General features: G+C 52.2%; 1 protein-coding gene across 3 annotated transcripts in view; it reads left to right on the forward strand.

The window, feature by feature from the left end:
- LOC119956444 (protein FAM227A-like) overlaps positions 1 to 19,852 on the forward strand; it is an 87,983-nt gene that overhangs the window by 58,383 nt on the left and 9,748 nt on the right. For all 3 annotated transcript variants that reach the window (XM_038783689.1, XM_038783688.1, XM_038783691.1), the window contains 4 exons: positions 9,180 to 9,250; positions 14,396 to 14,553; positions 17,527 to 17,631; positions 18,394 to 18,616. In XM_038783689.1, the coding sequence (XP_038639617.1) occupies positions 9,180 to 9,250; positions 14,396 to 14,553; positions 17,527 to 17,631; positions 18,394 to 18,616 (557 nt within the window). The remainder of the gene's footprint in view (positions 1 to 9,179; positions 9,251 to 14,395; positions 14,554 to 17,526; positions 17,632 to 18,393; positions 18,617 to 19,852) is intronic.

The raw sequence follows: 19,852 nt of genomic DNA on the forward strand, positions 1-19,852 counted from the left end.
TTGCTGTACAGGGCATTAGTGAGGCCACACCTGGAGTAGTGTGCCAGTTTTGGTCCCCTGATTTGAGGAGGGATATAGTTGCATTTGAAGCAGTTCAGAGGAGGTTGATTCCAGAGAGTGAGGGGTTTGTCTTGTGAGGAGAGATTGAGCAGTTTAGGCTTATACTCTCTCGAGTTTGGGAGAATGAGAGGAGATCTAATTGAGGTATATAAAAATTATTGACAAAGTCGACGTAGAGCGGATGATTCCTATTGTGGGTCAATCTAGAACGAGAGGTCATAGTTTTAGGATAAGGGGTAGCAGATTTAAAATAGACAAGAAGTAACTTTAGGGGCTGGTTTAGCACAGGGCTAAATAGCTGGCTTTTAAAGCAGACCAAGGCAGGCCAGCAGCACGGGTTCAATTCCCGTACCAGCCTCCCCGAACCCAGGCTCCGGAATGTGGCGACTAGGGGCTTTTCACAGTAACTTCATTTGAAGCCTACTTGTGACAATAAGCGATTTTCATTTTTTCATTTCATTCTCCCAAGGGGCCGTGAATCTGTGGAATTCGCTACCCCAGAGTGCGGTGGATGCTGGGACATTGAGTAAATTTAAGGAGGAGATAGACAGATTTTTCTCAGTAATGGGTTGAAGGGTTCTGGAGAACGAGCAGGAAAGTGGAATTGAGGCCAAGATGAAATCAGCCATGGTGGTATTGAATGGCAGGGCAGACTCGAGGGGCTGAATGGCCTACTCCTGCTCATGGTTCTTATGTTCAGTAGGTCATTGGGAAGGCAAATGGAATGTTGGCCTTTATTTCAAAGGGAATGGAGCATAAACATAGGGAAGTCTTGCTAAATGAAGGTGTTAGTTAGACCACACCTTGAATGCTGTGAACAGTTTGGTCCCCGTATCTAAGGAAAGATATATCGGCATTGGAGGCAGTCCAGAGAAGGTTCACTCGGTCCATCCCGGGTATGGGGGCAGCACGGTAGCATTGTGGATAGCACAATTGCTTCACAGCTCCAGGGTCCTAGGTTCGTTTCCGGCTTGGGTCACTCTCTGTGCCGAGTCTGCACGTCCTCCCCCTGTGTGCGTGGGTTTCCTCCTGGTGCTCCGGTTTCCTCCCACAGTCCAAAGATGTGCAGGTTAGGTGGATTGGCCATGATAAATTTCCCTTAGTGTCCAAAATTGCCCTTAGTGTTGGGTGGTGTTACTGGGTTATGGGGATAGGGTGGAGGTGTGGGCTTGAGTAGGGTGTTCTTTCCAAGAGCCGGTGCAGACTCGATGGGCCGAATGGCCTCCTTCTGCACTGTAAATTCTATGATAAGGAGAGGTTGACTAGGTTGGGTCTGTGCTCATTGGAGTTTAAAAGGATGAGAAGTGACCTTATTGAGACATATAGGTTTCTATGGGGGGCTTGACAGGGTAGATGTTGAGCGGTCCTTTCTTATGGGGGAGAGTCTAGGACAGAAATGAGGAGGAATTTTTTCTCCCAGAGGGTAGTCAATCTGGAATTCTTTACCGCAGAGAGCTGTGGAGACTGGGGTTAAGTATGTTCATGGCTGAGATAGACAGATTTTCAATCAGTAAGGGAATCAAGGGTTCTGGTGTTAAGGCGGGACAGTGGAGTTGAGGGTTAACATATCAGATCCCACTGAATGGTGGAGATGACTCACTGGACTGAATGGCCAACTTATGCTCCTTGAATTTATGGCCTTATGATAATGCATAAATCCCAAGGGAAAGGAAAAATTCCATGGGGAAGATCCACCATCCTTGGTTAACTAAAATAGTTAATGGTGGCATCAAACTTAAAGAAAAAGCATATAAATATGCAGGGATGGATGTGTGGCAAGGCAGAAGATTAGACAGAAAATACAAATCTTCAAAGAATGACTAAATGGTTAATGAGGAGGGAAAAATTAGAGTACGAGAGAAACCTGGCTTGGAATATAAAGAGCTTCCATATCTATTTTACAAAGCTTTAACAAAGTGAGCATTGTTCTTATAGTGAATCTTGGGAATTAATGCTGGGAAGTAAAGTGATGACAGGTGGATTGTGTTAGTTTCTGGATGCTGTTGAGTAAAAGGTCAAGAGTTCTGCTCCTTTGCTGAACACCTTTCTTTTCCTTGAACGCACTCGATACAAAATACACACCACAAGTGCCACCTGCAATCCCTTTACATATCAGTGTCAATTATTGGATACTTAACATCAATTTGACATGTAATTGGAATGTCTCTTCACCCATTCCTAACAGGCTGAACAGGTATTTTGCATCGGTCTTTGCTATGGAGTAACATCTCAGAAATGGCTGTAAATCAGGAAATGGGAGCTCGGGAGGAGCTCGGGAAAAATACAATCACCAGGGAAGTAAGTAATACTGAGCAAATTGTTGAGTCTGCGGGCTGACAAATCACCGGGTCTGGATGAGCTTCACCCTAAGGTCTTGAAAGACGTGGCTGGTGAGATTGTTGATCCATTGATTTACTTTCCATAATTGCCTAGATTCGACATTGCCTAGATTGAAAAATAGCAAATGTAACTCCTTTATTCTAAAAGGGAAGAGGGAGACAGAAAGCAGGAAGCTATAGGTCAGTTCGCTGACTTGTTATAGGGAAAATGTTAGAAGTTAGTAATAAAGGCGTTATAGAGCAGGGCACTTGGAACAACTCAAGGTAATCAGGCAGAGTCAACATGGTTTTGTGAAAGAGAAATCATGTTTAACCAATTTATTGAGTTATTTGAAGGAGTCTTCTTTCAAGACTTTAGGGTGAAGCTCATCCAGACCCGGTGATTTGTCAGCCCACAGACTCAACAACTTGCTCAGTATCACTTACTTCCCTGGTGATTGTATTTTTCCCAAGCTCCTCCCTCCCTCCCATTTCCTGATTTACAGCTATTTCTGGGATGTTACTCCATAGCGAAGACGGATGCAAAATACCTGTTAGGAATGGGTTAAGAGACATTCCAATTGCATGTCAAATTGATGTTGAGTATCCAATTATTGACACTGATTACAAAAGTTGTTCTTTCATCAATCACTGAGATTCCTTTCACAGAGTCCATTGTTGAAAGGCGGCAGTATTCAAGACTTTTATGTTCATGTTTCCAAACCTGTCTCTAAACTTGTTATTGACTAAAACACTGGCATCTACCCGGCAATGTGGAAAATTGTCCAGCTGTGTCCTATCCACAGGTCAAACACAACCCAACCAATTACTGCCCACAAATCTACCCTTGATTAGCAGCAAAAGTGATGCAATGATTCATCGATAGTGCCGCCAAGTGACATATTGAGTAATAACAAAATCACTGGCACTAAGTTTGGATTCCGATAGAGCCACTCAGCTCCTGACCTCATTACAAATTGGTCAAATGGACAAAAGAGCTGGACTCCAGAGGTGAGGTGAGAGTGACTGCCCTTGACATCAAGGCAGCATTTTATTTTTAATATAAATTTAGAATACCCAAATCATTTTTTCCAAATAAGGGGCAATTTAACGTGGCCAATCCACCTACCCTGCACATCTTTGGGTTGTGAGGGTGAGACCCACGCAAACACGGGGAGAATGTGCAAACTCCACACAGACAGTGACCCAGAGCCGGGATCGAACCTGGGACCTCGGGGCCCTGAGGCTGCAGGGCTAACCCACTGCGCCACCGTCAAGGCAGCATTTGACCGAGTGTGGCATCAAGGAGCCCTAGCTAAACTGACGTCAATGGGAATCAGGGGGAAAACTCTCCGCTGTTTGGAGTCATACCTGGCACAAAGAAGATGGTTGTGGTTGTTGGAGGTCAATCATCTCAGCTCCAGGACATCACTGCAGGAGTTCCTCAGGGTCGTGTCCGAGGCCTAACCACCTTCAGATGTTTCATTAGTGACCTTCCCTCCATCATAAGGTCAGAAGTGGGGATATTTGCTGATGATTGCACAATGTTCAGCACCATTCGCGACTCCTCAGACAATGAAGCAGTTTGCGTCCATACGCAACAAGGCCTGGACAATAGGGGCAGCACGGTAGCATGGTGGTTAGCATCAATGCTTCACAGCTCCAGGGTCCCGGGTTCGATTCCCAGCTTGGGTCAGTGTCTGTGCGGAGTCTGCACGTCCTCCCCGTGTCTGCGTGGGTTTCCTCCGGGTGCTCCGGTTTCCTCCCACAGTCCAAAGATGTGCGGGTTAGGTGGATTGGCCATGCTAAATTGCCCTTAGTGTCCTAAAAAATAAGGTTAATGGGGGTTGTTGGGTTACGGGTATAGGGTGGATATGTGGGCTTGAGTAGGGTGATCATTGCTCGGCACAACATCGAGGGCTGAAGGGCCTGTTCTGTGCTGTACTGTTCTAAAAAAAAATTCTAATATCCAGGCATCGGCGGCTAAGCGACATTGGTGCCACACAATGACACTCTCCAATAAGAGAGAATCTAACCATCGTCTCTTGACATTCAATGGCATTATCATCACTGAATCCCTCATGATCAACATTCTGACGGCTACCCTTGACCAGAAACTGAATTGGACCAGTCATATAAATACTGTGGCGACATGGTGACACAGTGGTTAGCACTGCTGCCTCATAGCGCCAGGGACCCGGGTTCGATTCCGAACTCAGGTGACTGTATGGAGTTTGCACATTCTTCTCGTGTCTGCGTGGGTTTCCTCCGGGTGCTCCGGTTTCCTCCCACATAGAACATAGAACGATACAGCGCAGTACAGGCCCTTCGGCCCTCGATGTTGCACCGACATGGAAAAAAACTAAAGGCCATCTAACCTACACTATGCCCTTATCATCCATATGCTTATCCAATACATTTTTAAATGCCCTCAATGTTGGCGTGTTCACTACTGTTGCAGTTAGGGCATTCCACGGCCTCACCACTCTTTGCGTAAAAAACCCACCTCTGACCTCTGTCCTATATCTATTACCCCTCAATTTAAGGCTATGTCCCCTCGTGCTAGCCACCTCCATCCGCGGGAGAAGGCTCTCGCTGTCCACCCTATCTAACCCTCTGATCATTTTGTATGCCTCTATTAAGTCACCTCTTAACCTTCTTCTCTCTAACGAAAACAACCTCAAGTCCATCAGCCTTTCCTCATAAGATTTTCCCTCCATACCAGGCAACATCCTGGTAAATCTCCTCTGCACCCGTTCCAAAGCTTCCACGTCCTTCCTATAATGAGGCGACCAGAACTGTACGCAATACTCCAAATGCGGCCGTACTAGAGTTTTGTACAACTGCAACATGACCTCATGGCTCCGGAACTCAATCCCTCTACCAATAAAGGCCAACACACCATAGGCCTTCTTCACAACCCTATCAACCTGGGTGGCAACTTTCAGGGATCTATGTACATGGACACCGAGATCCCTCTGCTCATCCACACTACCAAGAATTTTACCATTAGCCAAATATTCCGCATTTCTGTTATTCTTTGCAAAGTGAATCACCTCACACTTCTCCACATTAAACTCCATTTGCCACCTCTCAGCCCAGCTCTGCAGCTTATCTATGTCCCTCTGTAACCTGCAACATCCTTCCGCACTGTCTACAACTCCACCAACTTTAGTGTCGTTTGCAAATTTACTCACCCATCCTTCTGCGCCCTCCTCTAGGTCATTTATAAAAATGACAAACAGCAACGGCCCCAGAACAGATCCTTGTGGTACGCCACTCGTAACTGAACTCCATTCTGAACATTTCCCATCAACTACCACTCTCTGTCTTCTTTCAACTAGCCAATTTCTGATCCACATCTCTAAATCACCCTCAATCCCCAGCCTCCGTATTTTCTGCAATAGCCGACCGTGGGGAACCTTATCAAACGCTTTACTGAAATCCATATACACCACATCAACTGCTCTACCCTCGTCTACCTGTTCAGTCACCTTCTCAAAGAACTCGATAAGGTTTGTGAGGCATGACCTACCCTTCACAAAACCATGCTGACTGTCCCTAATCATATTATTCCTATCTAGATGATTATAAATCGTATCTTTTATAATCCTCTCCAAGACTTTACCCACCACAGACGTTAGGCTCACCGGCCTATAGTTACCGGGGTTATCTCTACTCCCCTTCTTGAACAAAGGGACCATATTTGCTATCCTCCAGTCCTCTGGCACTATTCCTGTAGCCAATGATGACCTAAAAATCAAAGCCAAAGGCTCAGCAATCTCTTCCCTGGCTTCCCAGAGAATCCTAGGATAAATCCCATCAGGCCCCGGGGACTTATCTATTTTCACCTTGTCCAGAATTGCCAACACTTCTTCCCTACACACCTCAATGCCATCTATTCTAATAGCCTGGGTCTCAGCATTCTCCTCCACAATATTATCTTTTTCTTGAGTGAATACTGACGAAAAGTATTCATTTAGTATCTCGCTTATCTCCTCAGCCTCCACACACAACTTCCCACCACTGTCCTTGACTGGCCCTACTCTTACCCTAGTCATTCTTTTATTCCTGACATACCTATAGAAAGCTTTTGGGTTTTCCTTGATCCTACCTGCCAAAGACTTCTCATGTCCCCTCCTTGCTCGTCTCAGCTCTCTCTTTAGATCCTTCCTCGCTTCCTTGTAACTATCAAGCGCCCCAACTGAAACTTCACGCCTCATCTTCACATAGGCCTCCTTCTTCCTCTTAACAAGAGATTCCACTTCTTTGGTAAACCACGGTTCCCTCGCTCGACCCCTTCCTCCCTGCCTGACTGGTACGTACTTATCAAGAACATGCAATAGCTGTTCCTTGAACAAGCTCCACATATCCAGTGTGCCCAACCCTTGCAGCCTACTTCTCCAACCAACACATCCTAAGTCATGTCTAATGGCATCATAATTGCCCTTCCCCCAGCTATAACTCTTGCCCTGCGGGGTATACTTATCCCTTTCCATCACTAACGTAAAGGTCACCGAATTGTGGTCACTGTTTCCAAAGTGCTCACCTACCTCCAGATCTAACACCTGGCCTGGTTCATTACCCAAAACCAAATCCAATGTGGCCTCGCCTCTTGTTGGCCTGTCAACATATTGTGTCAGGAAACCCTCCTGCACACATTGTACAAAGAATGACCCATCTAATGTACTCGAACTATATCTTTTCCAGTCAATATTTGGAAAGTTAAAGTCTCCCATAACAACTACCCTGTTACTTACGCTCTTTTCCAGAATCATCTTCGCCATCCTTTCCTCTACATCCCTAGAACTATTAGGTGGCCTATAGAAAACTCCCAACAGGGTGACCTCTCCTTTCCTGTTTCTAACCTCAGCCCATACTACCTCAGAAGAAGAGTCCCCATCTAGCATCCTTTCCGCCACCGTAATACTGTCCTTGACTAGCAGCGCCACACCTCCCCCTCTTTTGCCCCCTTCTCTGAGCTTACTAAAACACCTAAACCCCGGAACCTGCAACAACCATTCCTGTCCCTGCTCTATCCATGTCTCTTAAATGGCCACAACATCGAAGTCCCAGGTACCAACCCATGCTGCCAGTTCCCCTACCTTATTTCGTATACTCCTGGCATTGAAGTAGACACACTTCAAACCACCTACCTGAACACTGGCACCCTCCTGCGAAGTCAAATCTGTGCTCCTGACCTCTATACTCTCAATCTCCCGTACCCCAAAACTACAATCCAGTCTAAAGATGTGCAGGTTAGATGGCTTGGCCATGCTAAATTGTCCCTAGGTTAGGATACGGGCATAAGGTGGGATTTATATAGAATATATAGAATTTACAGTGCAGTAGGAGGCCATTCGGCCCATCGAGTCTGCACCGGCTCTTGGAAAGAGCATCCTACCCAAGGTCAACACCTCCACCCTATCCCCATAACCCAGTAACCCCACCCAACACTAAGGGCAATTTTGGACACTAAGGGCAATTTAGCATGGCCAATCCACCTAACCTGCACATCTTTGGACTGTGGGAGGAAACCGGAGCACCCGGAGGAAACCCACGCATACACGGGGAGGATGTGCAGACTCTGCACAGACAGTGACCCAAGCCGGAATAGAACCTGGGACCCTGGAGCTGTGAAGCGATTGTGCTATCCACAATGCTACTGTGCTGCCCATTTGAGCCTGGGTGTGGTCTCTTTCAGGGGTGGTGCAGGCTCGATGGGCTGAATGGCCTCCTTCTGCACTGTATGGGCTCTAAGAGCAGGTTAGAGGCTGGGAATTCTATAGTGAATAACCTGACACCCTGATGTACCATCAGTTGGACGCGAGACACGATGAAGGTCCAAACCTAGGCTTTAATTAGCTAGATGTTAGCCCGCTGGTCGACTACAGTGAAAGGCCGACCGCCGGGAACTCTGGGTACTTATACCCCGCCTCGGAGGCGGGGTCTACTTGCCTCTCGACCAATTGGTGAGCAGTCACATGACTAGTCCCAGCCAATCAGCCGAGAGGCACATGACCAGCCAGAGCCAATGGGAAACCAGTGCTCTGCACCAATGGCAGTGCTCCTATTCATACCACCACACACCCCAAAGCCTGTCCATCATCTACAAGGCACAAGTCAGGAATGTGATGGAACACTCCCCACTTGCCTGGATGAGTGCCGCGCCAACAATACTTAAGGAGCTCAACACAATCCAGGACAAAGCAGCCCATTTGATTGGCATCCTATCCGACACCTTAAATATCAACTCCCTCCACCACCGACGCACAGCGGCAGCCGTGTGTACCATCCACAAGATGCACTGCAGCAACTCACCAAGGCTCCTTAGGCAGCACTTTCCAAACCTGTGACCTCTACCACATAGATGGACAAGGGCAGGAGGATACATGGGAACCCCACCACCTGCAAACTCGCCTCCAAGCCACACGCCATCCTGACTTGGAACTATATCGGCATTCCTTCACTGTTACTGGGACAAAACCCTGGAACACTCCTCCTAACAGCACTGTGGGTGTACCTACACCACATGGACGTTCAACAGTTCAAGAAGGTGGCTCACCAGCACTTCAAGGGCAATTTAGGATGAGCAGGAAATGCTGGCTTAGCCAGCAACACCCACATCCTCTGAAATTATATATTTTATGAACTAGTTCAGGACATTCTGACCCCAGGAACCTACTCCCTATACATTTCTACTAAAACCAGTGCCCGATGCCCCATTTCCAGGTTTTGCCCTTTGTGTGGAAACATTAAAATACCGAGCTCTCTCAGCATTCCATGTCTTTTTTATTCTAGGTAAGCACCAATCGGGTAGAAAGATGAGTACGAGCAGCTTTAGATTGGCACAAGTTGCCCCTCGCAAACAGGTGAGACACACTAATATGGACTCTTTGACATTGACCTGAGAACACACATTTGGGGCCTCAAAGCACAGATGTAACCTGGTTCCTTTTTGTTACCAATCCAACAGGACTGCATTGCGCAGTTGGATGTAAGCTTCACCCAAGAAGCACGGCCAACCATTTTCTTAACTTCCAAAAATGTTGACTATCTCGCCATTACTTCCAAACCCCGCCCTCCAATCCTACGCTCACTAAATTGCTCAAACCGTCCTCCACTTGTCAATAACCCTTAATCCCAGCTACCCACTTTCTCACATTGTTCGTGAAACCACGTAGTTGTCTCACCATATCCGCCAACTCCAACACCCACCTTCTCACTCAACCATTCAACTTCCCTTCTCACCCCAGCCACTAATCGCATGGGGCACATTTTCACCCCTTGGCCTTCCCCTTATGGGCTGGAGGGCAGCACCGAGAAAGAGTGGTGGCGACTGTTGGTACTGCAGGTAGGTGCAACACTGGGCCGTCACATTCGGAGAAGTCTGAGATCTCTCCTGGGCCAGGCCGATGGGCCCCAGCAAGAGGCATGGGAGGCACTGTCGCTGGGTCAAAGTCCTGGAGCTCCCTTCCGAACAACACTGTGGGCTGGGGCGGTTCGAGAAGGAGGCTCACTCAGCGCCGGCCCTAGGGTTGCTGGCGCCCCGGGCAAGCTGAACTTCGGCGCCCTTCGGGGGTGGTCGGATCGGGTCGGGGGGGGGGGGGGTCGGATCGGGTCGGATCGGGTCGGGGGGGTCGGATCGGGTCGGGGGGGGTCGGATCGGGTCGGGGGGGGGTTGAATCGGGTCGGGGGGTCGGATCGGGTCGGGGGGTCGGGTCGGGGGGGGGGTCGGATCGGGTCGGGGGGGTCGGATCGGGTCGGGGGGGTCGGATCGGGTGGGGGGGGTCGGAACGGGTCGGGGTCGGAACGGGTCGGGGTCGGGGGGGGGTCGGGGTACGGGGGGGGGGTCGGGTCGGGGTCCTGGGGGGTGGGGTCGGGGGGGGTCGGGGTCGGGGGGGGGTCGGGGTCGGGGGGGGGGTCGGGTCGGGGTGGGGGTCGGTGTCGGGGGGGTCGGGGTCGGGGGGGTTGGGTCGGGGGCGGGGGGGGTCGGGGTCGGGGTGGGGGTCGGGTCGGGGGGGCGGTCGGGGTGGGGGTCGGGTCGGGGGGGCGGGGGGGTCGGGGGGCGGGGGTCGGGTCGGGGGCGGGGGGGGTCGGGGGAGGGGGGGTCGTGGGCGGGCGGGGGTGGGGGGGGCCAGAGTGACCTGGTTATATGATCGGGACTCACCAATCGGCGGGCCGGTCTCTCTGTCGGCAGGTCTCTGACGCCGGTCACGCACTTGTTGATGGCGCCCCCCTAGCACATGGCGCCCCGGGCGACTGCCACAGTTACCGGTACCTTGAGCCGGCCCTGGGCTCACCACCACTTTCTCGAGGGAAATTAGGGATGGGAAATAAATGCTGGCCTAGCCAGCGATACCCACATCCAATGAATGAGAGTGTGGATGTGTGGAGGCAGAATTGTGGGATGGATGCCTCCGGTTGACACAAGGAGCCCGGGAAGGAGGTACCACCACCCTTTCACTGACCAGCAGCTCATGGGGTTAAATCGGCTGGGCTACATGTTGGGTGCAGATTATATCAGAGTGGAGGTAGGATGCGGCCTTTAACCGGGCCACGGGAGAGGGCCACCTAACCAACGCCTCTCCGGCTCCCTGTAAAGTTGTGTGGGTATAACAGGGACACTGGCACTGTAGAATTTACAGGTCCAACCATCTGTTTTCTCATCTGCATTTTGACCCTATCCCTCAACCTCAACTCTCTATATTCTCACCAATTCTCTCAATCTTCCTTCTTACCACATCCAGCAATCCCATCTACCCACCTCCCTACAATATCACACAGTTCCTTTTGTTCCGGACTGCTTACATTGTCTCTTTAACCCCATTTTGCACTGTTGACGTCAATCGTTCTCTGGTGACTTCTCCCCCACATCAGTTACCCATTCGTTTGGAAAGGTCCCTCTAGATTTCCTGTTCTTCTGATACCCTGAATCACCCCTTGATGTTGCCCATTCTGTTCCCACTGCCCCCTCCAACACAGTAATACCCTTCCTGTTACTGTGTGTGGAATTGGGTTTGAACCTTTCTTCAGCCTCACCCAGGTCAGGAGTTGAAGTCAGTTCTTACTCTCCCATTCCGAGCAACAGTTCCATCGTCTCTTGTTTGATGTAACGGCCTCCATTGGTCTGGATCATGAGGCAGTATATTGACCACTCTGACAATATAAATCCCATCCACTAACCTAAAGGTTTGGTTCATCGCAGCATCTGGTCGCTCCTGTCCCCTGTGTGGGGGGGTGACACTGACCCTGTGTGGGGTGGTGACACTGACCCTGTGTGGGGTGGTGACACTGACCCTGTGTGGGGTGGTGACACTGACCCTGTGTGGGGGGGTGACACTGACCCTGTGGGGAGGTGACACTGACCCTGCGTGGGGCGGTCACACTGACCCTGTGTGGGGGGTCACACTGACCCTGTGTGGGGGTCACACTGACCCTGTGTGGGGGGGGGTCACACTGACCCTGTGTGGGGGGTCACACTGACCCTGTGTGGGGGTCACACTGACCCTGTGTGGGGGGGTCACACTGACCCTGTGTGGGGGGGGGTCACACTGACCCTGTGTGGGGGGTCACACTGACCCTGTGTGGGGGTCACACTGACCCTGTGTGGGGGGGTGACACTGACCCTGTGGGGAGGTCACACTGACCCTGTGTGGGGGTCACACTGACCCTGTGTGGGGGTCACACTGACCCTGTGTGGGGGGTCACACTGACCCTGTGGGGAGATCACACTGACATAGAACATAGAACAGTACAGCACAGAACAGGCCCTTCGGCCCTCGATGTTGTGCCGAACAATGATCACCCCACTCAAACCCACATATCCACCCTATACCTGTAACCCAACAACTGCCCCCTTAACCTTACTATTAGGACACTACGGGCAATTTAGCATGGCCAATCCACCTAACCCGCACATCTTTGGACTGTGGGAGGAAACCGGAGCACCCGGAGGAAACCCACGCACACACGGGGAGGACGTGCAGACTCCACACAGACAGTGACCCAGCCGGGAATCGAACCAGGGACCCTGGAGCTGTGAAGCATTTATGCTAACCACCATGCTACCGTGCTGCCCTGCGTGGGGAGGTCACACTGACCCTGTGTGGGGGTCACACTGACCCTGTGTGGGGGTCACACTGACCCTGTGGGGGGAGGGTCACACTGACCCTGTGTGGCGGGTCACACTGAGCTGTGTGGGGAGGTGACACTGAACCTGTGTGGGGGGGGGGGGGTCACACTGACCCTGTGTGGGGGGAGGTGACACTGACCCTGTGTGGGGGGGTCACACTGACCCTGTGTGGGGGGGTCACACTGACCCTGTGTGGGGGGGTCACACTGACCCTGTGTGGGGGGGTGACACTGACCCTGTGGGGGGGTCACACTGACCCTGTGGGGGGGGGGGGTCACACTGACCCTGTGTGGGGGGGTCACACTGACCCTGTGGGGGGGGGGGTCACACTGACCCTGTGTGGGGGGAGGTGACACTGACCCTGTGTGGGGGTCACACTGACCCTGTGTGGGGGGGTCACACTGACCCTGTGTGGGGGTCACACTGACCCTGTGGCGTGTGTCACACTGACCCTGTGTGGGGGGAGGTGACACTGACCCTGTGTGGGGCGGTCACACTGACCCTGTGTGGGGGGGTCACACTGACCCTGTGTGGGGCGGTCACACTGACCCTGTGTGGGGGTGACTGACCCTGTGTGGGGAGGTCACACTGACCCTGTGTGGGGGTCACACTGACCCTGTGTGGGGGTCACACTGACCCTGTGTGGGGAGGTCACACTGACCCTGTGTGGGGGGTCACACTGACCCTGTGTGGGGGGGTCACACTGACCCTGTGTGGGGGGGGGTTACACTGACCCTGTGTGTGGGGGGGTCACACTGACCCTGTGTGTGGGGGGGGGGGGTCACACTGACCCTGTGTGTGGGGGGGTCACACTGACCCTGTGTGTGGGGGGGTCACACTGACCCTGTGTGGGGAGGTCACACTGACCCTGTGTGTGGGGGGGGGGGTCACACTGACCCTGTGTGGGGGGGTCACACTGACCCTGTGTGGGGGGGTCACACTGACCCTGTGTGGGGGGGTCACACTGACCCTGTGTGTGGGGGGGTCACACTGACCCTGTGTGGGGGGGTCACACTGACCCTGTGTGTGGGGGGGGGTCACACTGACCCTGTGTGTGGGGGGGTCACACTGACCCTGTGTGTGGGGGGGGGGGGTCACACTGACCCTGTGTGTGGGGGGGGGGGGTCACACTGACCCTGTGTGGGGTTGACACTGACCCTGTGTGGGGGTCACACTGACCCTGTGTGGGGGGTTGACACTGACCCTGTGTGGGGGGGGGGGGTGACACTGACCCTGTGTGGGGGGTTGACACTGACCCTGTGTGGGGGGGGGGGGTGACACTGACCCTGTGTGGGGGGTTGACACTGACCCTGTGTGGGGTTCACACTGACCCTGTGTGGGGGGGGGGGTGACACTGACCCTGTGTGGGGGGGGTCACACTGACCCTGTGTGTGGGGGGTGACACTGACCCTGTGTGGGGGGGTCACACTGACCCTGTGTGTGGGGGGGTCACACTGACCCTGTGTGGGGGGGGGGGTGACACTGACCCTCTGTGGGGTCACACTGACCCTGTGTGCGGAGGTGATACTGACCCTGTGTGGGGGGTGGGGGTGACACTGACCCTCTGTGGGGTCACACTGACCCTGTGTGGGGGGGGTCACACTGACCCTGTGTGGGGGGGGGTCACACTGACCCTGTGTGGGGGGGGGTCACACTGACCCTGTGTGCGGAGGTGATACTGACCCTGTGTGGGGGGGGGGGGGGGTGACACTGACCCTGTGTGGGGAGGTGATACTGACCCTGTGTGGGGGGGGGGGGGGGGTGACACTGACCCTGTGTGGGGAGGTGATACTGACCCTGTGTGGGGGGGGTCACACTGACCCTATGTGGGGTGGTGACACTGACAGACCTGCCTGTTTAATGAGCTGTTTCCTCTTCACAGTCACATGTCGCCGGACGAGGAGCGGAATTCATGAAGAATTTGTTTAATTTGTCTGGCCTTAGCCCTCTTGTTCTGAACTTCCTCCAACGCTTAAAGCTGGAGCCACAAGCTGGAAAAAACGTCTATGTAACAAGGACAGAGATTCAACGCTTGCCTCCATATCCTTTTCCTGGTTCCGTTCTCCACCAAAAACAAAATAAGGGAACTTCCCTTGCATAACCTCCAAATGTCATTCCGAGCTGTTGGCTTCTCACTGTCAGTAGAGAGAATGTTTGCAGAATTTCCCTGTGGTTTACCTACTCTCTGTTGCATTGCACAGCCCCACAGTGACAGCTGGATGGCACAATATAAGCACTGGAAAGCACAGCTTCCTAACTGACCGGGGCAATGGCAGGCAGGGGCTGGAGTAGGAGGCAGAGGGCGTGAAATGAAAGGAAATGGTAGCTGGTTCAGCTCAGTGGGCTAGACAGCTGGCTTGTGATACAGAACAAGGCCAGCAGCGTGGGTTAAATTCCCATACCAGCTTACCCGAACAGGCCCCTGGAATGTGGCGACTAGGGGCTTTTCAAAGTAACCTCATACTTGTGACAATAAAAGGTTATGATTATGATGTGCGTCCAATCTGGACCGTACATGCACAAAGGAAGGCCATTCAGCCTGTGGTGTCTGTGCTAGCCCTCTGAAAGAACAATTCACCAAGGAACACACACCTGCCTTTTCCCTGTAGCCCCGTAAATTTTGATAACGCTCCTTTTGCCGGCCTCAATCCCACCCTGCCTCCGCCACAGTCTGAGGCAGGGCATTCTGGATACAAAGAGTTGCAGAGTCGCTGGTTAAAGTGAATCTTTTTGAGACATAACTTTTAACATTTCTGGTGCTGGATCAGGACTGGCATTCAAATAACCTGAATGTGAAACCTTGAGGACAATAAAGGGAAGGCCGAAGAAATTAATTAAAGGTAATATCGGAGCACCCCAGTGTAAAGAGCTAACTAGAGAAGTGGTTTAAACTGTAACCCTCTGCAAAAACATTGCCCAACAGAGAGATATTCGGCAGAAGAAAAGATGGTGACATAGTGTAATATTTATAGATTATCATAGAATTTACAGTGCAGAAGGAGGCCATTCGGCCCATCGAGTCTGCACCGGCTCTTGGAAAGAGCACTCTACCCAAGGTCAACACCTCCACCATATCCCCATAACCCAGTAACCCCACCCAACACTAAGGTCAATTTTGGACCCTAAGGGCAATTTATCATGGCCAATCCACCTAACCTGCACATCTTTGGACTGTGGGAGGAAACCGGAGCACCCGGAGGAAACCCACGCACACACGGGGAGGATGTGCAGACTCCGTACAGACAGTGACCCAAGCCGGAATCAAACCTGGGACCCTGGAACTGTGAAGCAATTGTGCTATCCACAATGCTACCGTGCTATCCACAATGCTACCGTGCTGCCCTATCGCTGGACTAATAATCCAGGGGCCAGGGCGAATGGGTTCAAATTCCATAAAATCCGTACAGTGCAGAAGGAGACCATTCAGCCCATTGAGTCTGCGCCGACCCTCTGAAAGAGCACCCTACCTATGCCCACTCCCCTCGCCCTATCCCCACAACCCCACCTAACCTGCACATCTTTGGACTTTGGGAGGAAACCGGAGCGCCTGGAGGAAACCCACGCGGACAGTGGGGAGAACGTGCAGACTCCGCACAAACAGTGACCCACAGCCGGATTTGAACCCAGGTCCCTGGCGCTGTGAGGCAGCAGGTTAGGTGGATTGGCTGTGATCAATGCTTGGGGTTATGGGGATAGGGCAGGTGAGTGGGCCTAGGTGTGGTGCTCTTTCAGAGGTTCGGTGCAGATTCGATGAACCAAATAGCCTATTCTGCAGTGCAGATTCTATGCAATCTTTCCCAGGTTAAATTGGAGGGAGAATAGTGAGTAGAACATGAGTAATATTTAAACAGGGAATGGGGAAGGTTACAAATCTAAACCCATTCGTATAAGAGAAAGAAATAATATGTCCAAGCTGTGATATGTATGAGCAGACAATTGACAAATTGGAAAAAATAATACTAAAGGCAGGTTAAATAAAGAGAAGAAATAGAGCTACTGAACCTGTAAAAGAAAATGAACAAATATAACGCAAAGTACAACAAAAAGGACTTTCTACAGGAAGATAAGGTTAGCAAAGGATATTCTCAGCAGGGTGAGCACCACGGAGCCCCCCCCCCCCCCCCCCCCGTCCACCCCAACCACCACCACCTGTTGTAGCAAGAGGATTTGGGTTTGGGGGTAAGGGAGACGGCAGCATGGGGGGGTGGGGTGGAGCCTCTCCTCTGTGGAGGAGTGAGAGAGGGAGGTCCACGTTGGGGAGGGGGGGGGGGGGGAGGGGGGGGGGGGGGTGATAAACTGATTGGCTCCTTGCCGGATCTTCAGAATTTCCAGGGTGTGCGGAGGAAAGTCCTGCCCCCACCCCTATCACTGAAATGTCAGGACAGAAACTACACCAAACCCTAGCCGGGTCTAATATGGCCTGGTTGTTTGAGGGGACGCAGGGCGCTAAAAGATGTGTTTCCCCCTCCCCTTTTATTTAAATTCCGGCGTTTCTAAGTTGGCAGCCTCAATTCTGGACCACCTCCCCTTGCTTGGTGAGTCCTTATTGCTGCCCTGTCCTATCCATGGTCCCCTTTACGCAGACATTATTGGAGCCATCTCCCCCGTTCCCTCCCTCTGTAACTGTCTCTGGACGTTTGAGATCAATGGACAAAGCAAAGAGGCAACCGTGTGCCGCCAACATTATCTGTCCCAGACTACAAGAAAGAGGAAGAGTAAGCTTTGATTGGTTGAAGGGGCGGCACGGTGGCGCTGTGTCACGGCGCTGATGTCCCGGGTTCGGTCCCGGCTCTGGGTCACTGTCCGTGTGGAGTTTGCACATTCTCCTCCTGTCTGCGTGGGTTTCGCCCCCACAACCCAAAGATGTGCAGGGTAGGTGGATTGGCCACGCTAAATTGCCCCTTAATTGGAAAAAATGACTCTAAATTTATTTTTTAAAAAGCTTTGATTGATCGAGAATGAATCCTGTAAAGATCCCTCCCTCCCCGCTTTTTCCCTAACTAGTGTATTTACAGACGATGCTGCTACCTACAGCGATGTGATTGAAGCGGGATTCCAGAACGTGCTGAAGCTGAAGGAGATGAGGCAGAAACTGTTGCCGCAGCAGAAGCCGAAAAGGTTAGTGGCGCGGCCCACTGAGCAAGAGGCTTAACCGGCAGGCAGGCCCGTGGCAACGCGGCCCACTGAGCAAGAGGCTTAACCGGCAGGCAGGCCCGTGGCAACGCGGCCCACTGAGCAAGAGGCTTAACCGGCAGGCAGGCCCGTGGCAACGCGGCCCACTGAGCAAGAGGCTTAACCGGCAGGCAGGCCCCTGCCAACGTCAGCTGCATCCTCGTACGCGCCACTAGCCTTTGAGGGCAGCACGGTAGCACAGTGGGTGACACTGTCGCTTCACAGCGTCTGGGTCCCAGGTCACTGTCTGTGCGGACTCTGCACATTCCCCCCCCCCCCCCCCCCCCCCCCCCCCCGTGTCTGCGTGGGTTTCCTCCGGGTGCTCCGGTTTCCTCCCACAAGTCCCGAAAGACGTACTTGTTAGGTGAATTGGACATTCTGAATTCTCCCACTGTGTACCCGAACAGGCGCCGGAATGTGGCGACGAGAGGCTTTACACAGTAACTTCCTTGCAGTGCTAATGTAAGCCTGCTTGTGACAATAAAGATCGTTGTTACCAGAGGTGGGTGGCCTGCATGTGGCAGAGCAGCTACCCCACCCCCCCCACCCCCCCGTGCTTGACCCAGCATAATCACTGGGACCTTCCTTGCAATGTTTTGTTCTCCGATCTGTGCACAGTTGAATGAGGGCCCTCGCCAGTCCTTCTCTCCTCTCCCCAAAAGCCCCGTCATTGCCTCACAGTTCTCTGATTTCATTTATTCCATCCAGCTTTTTCCCGAGCAGAAGAGCCCGAGGCCCACAGAATGGATTGTTCCTGGATCGAGAGCCAACGGCAAGAAAAGGCGGCGAGAAGGGGTGGCGTGACAGAGCAGCGGTATCACCAGGGCAAGGCAGCAGTGAGGAGTGGCAGCAGCAGGAAGAGGCTGCGGCGGGGACAACCGACAGTCACAAGCTCTTCGTCTTGGAGGAGGAGGATACAAGCCACAGAGAGGTGAGTGTGGGTGTGTGTGTGTGTGTGTGTGTGAGGATGAGTGTGTGTGTGTGTGTGTGTGTGAGGATGGATGTGTGTGTGTGTGAGGATGAGTGTGTGTGTGTGTGTGAGGATGGATGTGTGTGTGTGTGAGGATGAGTGTGTGTGTGTGAGGATGAGTGTGTGTGTGTGTATGTGAGGATGGATGTGTGTGTGTGTGAGGATGAGTGTGTGTGTGTGAGGATGAGTGTGTATGTGTGTGAGGATGAGTGTGTGTGTGTGTGAGGATGAGTGTGTGTGTGTGTGAGGATGAGTGTGTGTGTGAGGATGAGTGTGTGTGTGTGTGAGAATGAGTGTGTGTATGTGTGTGAGGATGAGTGTGTGTGTGTGTGAGGATGAGTGTGTGTGTGTGAGGATGAGTGAGTGTGAGAATGAGTATGTGTATGTGTGTGAGGATGAGAGTGTGTGTGTGAGAATGTGTGTGTGAGGATGAATGTGTGTGTGTGTGAGGATGAGTGTGTGTGTGTGAGGATGAGTGTGTGTGTGTGAGGATGAGTGTGTGTGTGTGTGTGTGTGTGTGAGGATGAGTGTGTGTGTGAGGATGAGTGTGTGTGTGAGGATGAGTGTGTGTGTGAGGATGAGTGTGTGTGTGAGGATGAGTGTGTGTGTGAGGATGAGTGTGTGTGTGTGAGGATGAGTGTGTGTGTGAGGATGTGTGTGTGTGTGAGGATGAGTGTGTGTGAGGATGAGTGTGTGTGTGTGAGGATGAGTGTGTGTGAGGATGAGTGTGTGTGTGTGAGGATGAGTGTGTGTCTGTGAGGATGAGTGTGTGTGTGTGTGAGGATGAGTGTGTGTGTGAGGATCAGTGTGTGTGTGTGAGGATCAGTGTGTGTGTGTGAGGATGAGTATGTGTGTGTGTGAGGATGAGTGTGTGTGTGTGTGGGTGAGGATGAGTGTGTGTGTGTGAGGATGAGTGTGTGTGAGGATGTGTGTGTGAGGATGAGTGTGTGTGTGAGGATGAGTGTGTGTGTGTGAGGATGATTGTGTGTGTGAGGATGAGTGTGTGTGTGTGAGGATGAGTGTGTGTTTGTGAGGATGTGTGTGTGTGAGGATGAGTGTGTGTTTGTGAGGATGTGTGTGTGTGAGGATGAGTGTGTGTGTATGTGTGTGTGTGTGAGGATGAGTGTGTGAGGATGATTGTGTGTGTGTGTGAGGATGCGTGTGTGTTTGTGAGGATGTGTGTGTGTAAGGATGTGT

This window comes from Scyliorhinus canicula, chromosome 23 (assembly GCF_902713615.1).
Source record: "Scyliorhinus canicula chromosome 23, sScyCan1.1, whole genome shotgun sequence".
In the NCBI taxonomy this organism is placed as follows: domain Eukaryota; kingdom Metazoa; phylum Chordata; class Chondrichthyes; order Carcharhiniformes; family Scyliorhinidae; genus Scyliorhinus; species Scyliorhinus canicula.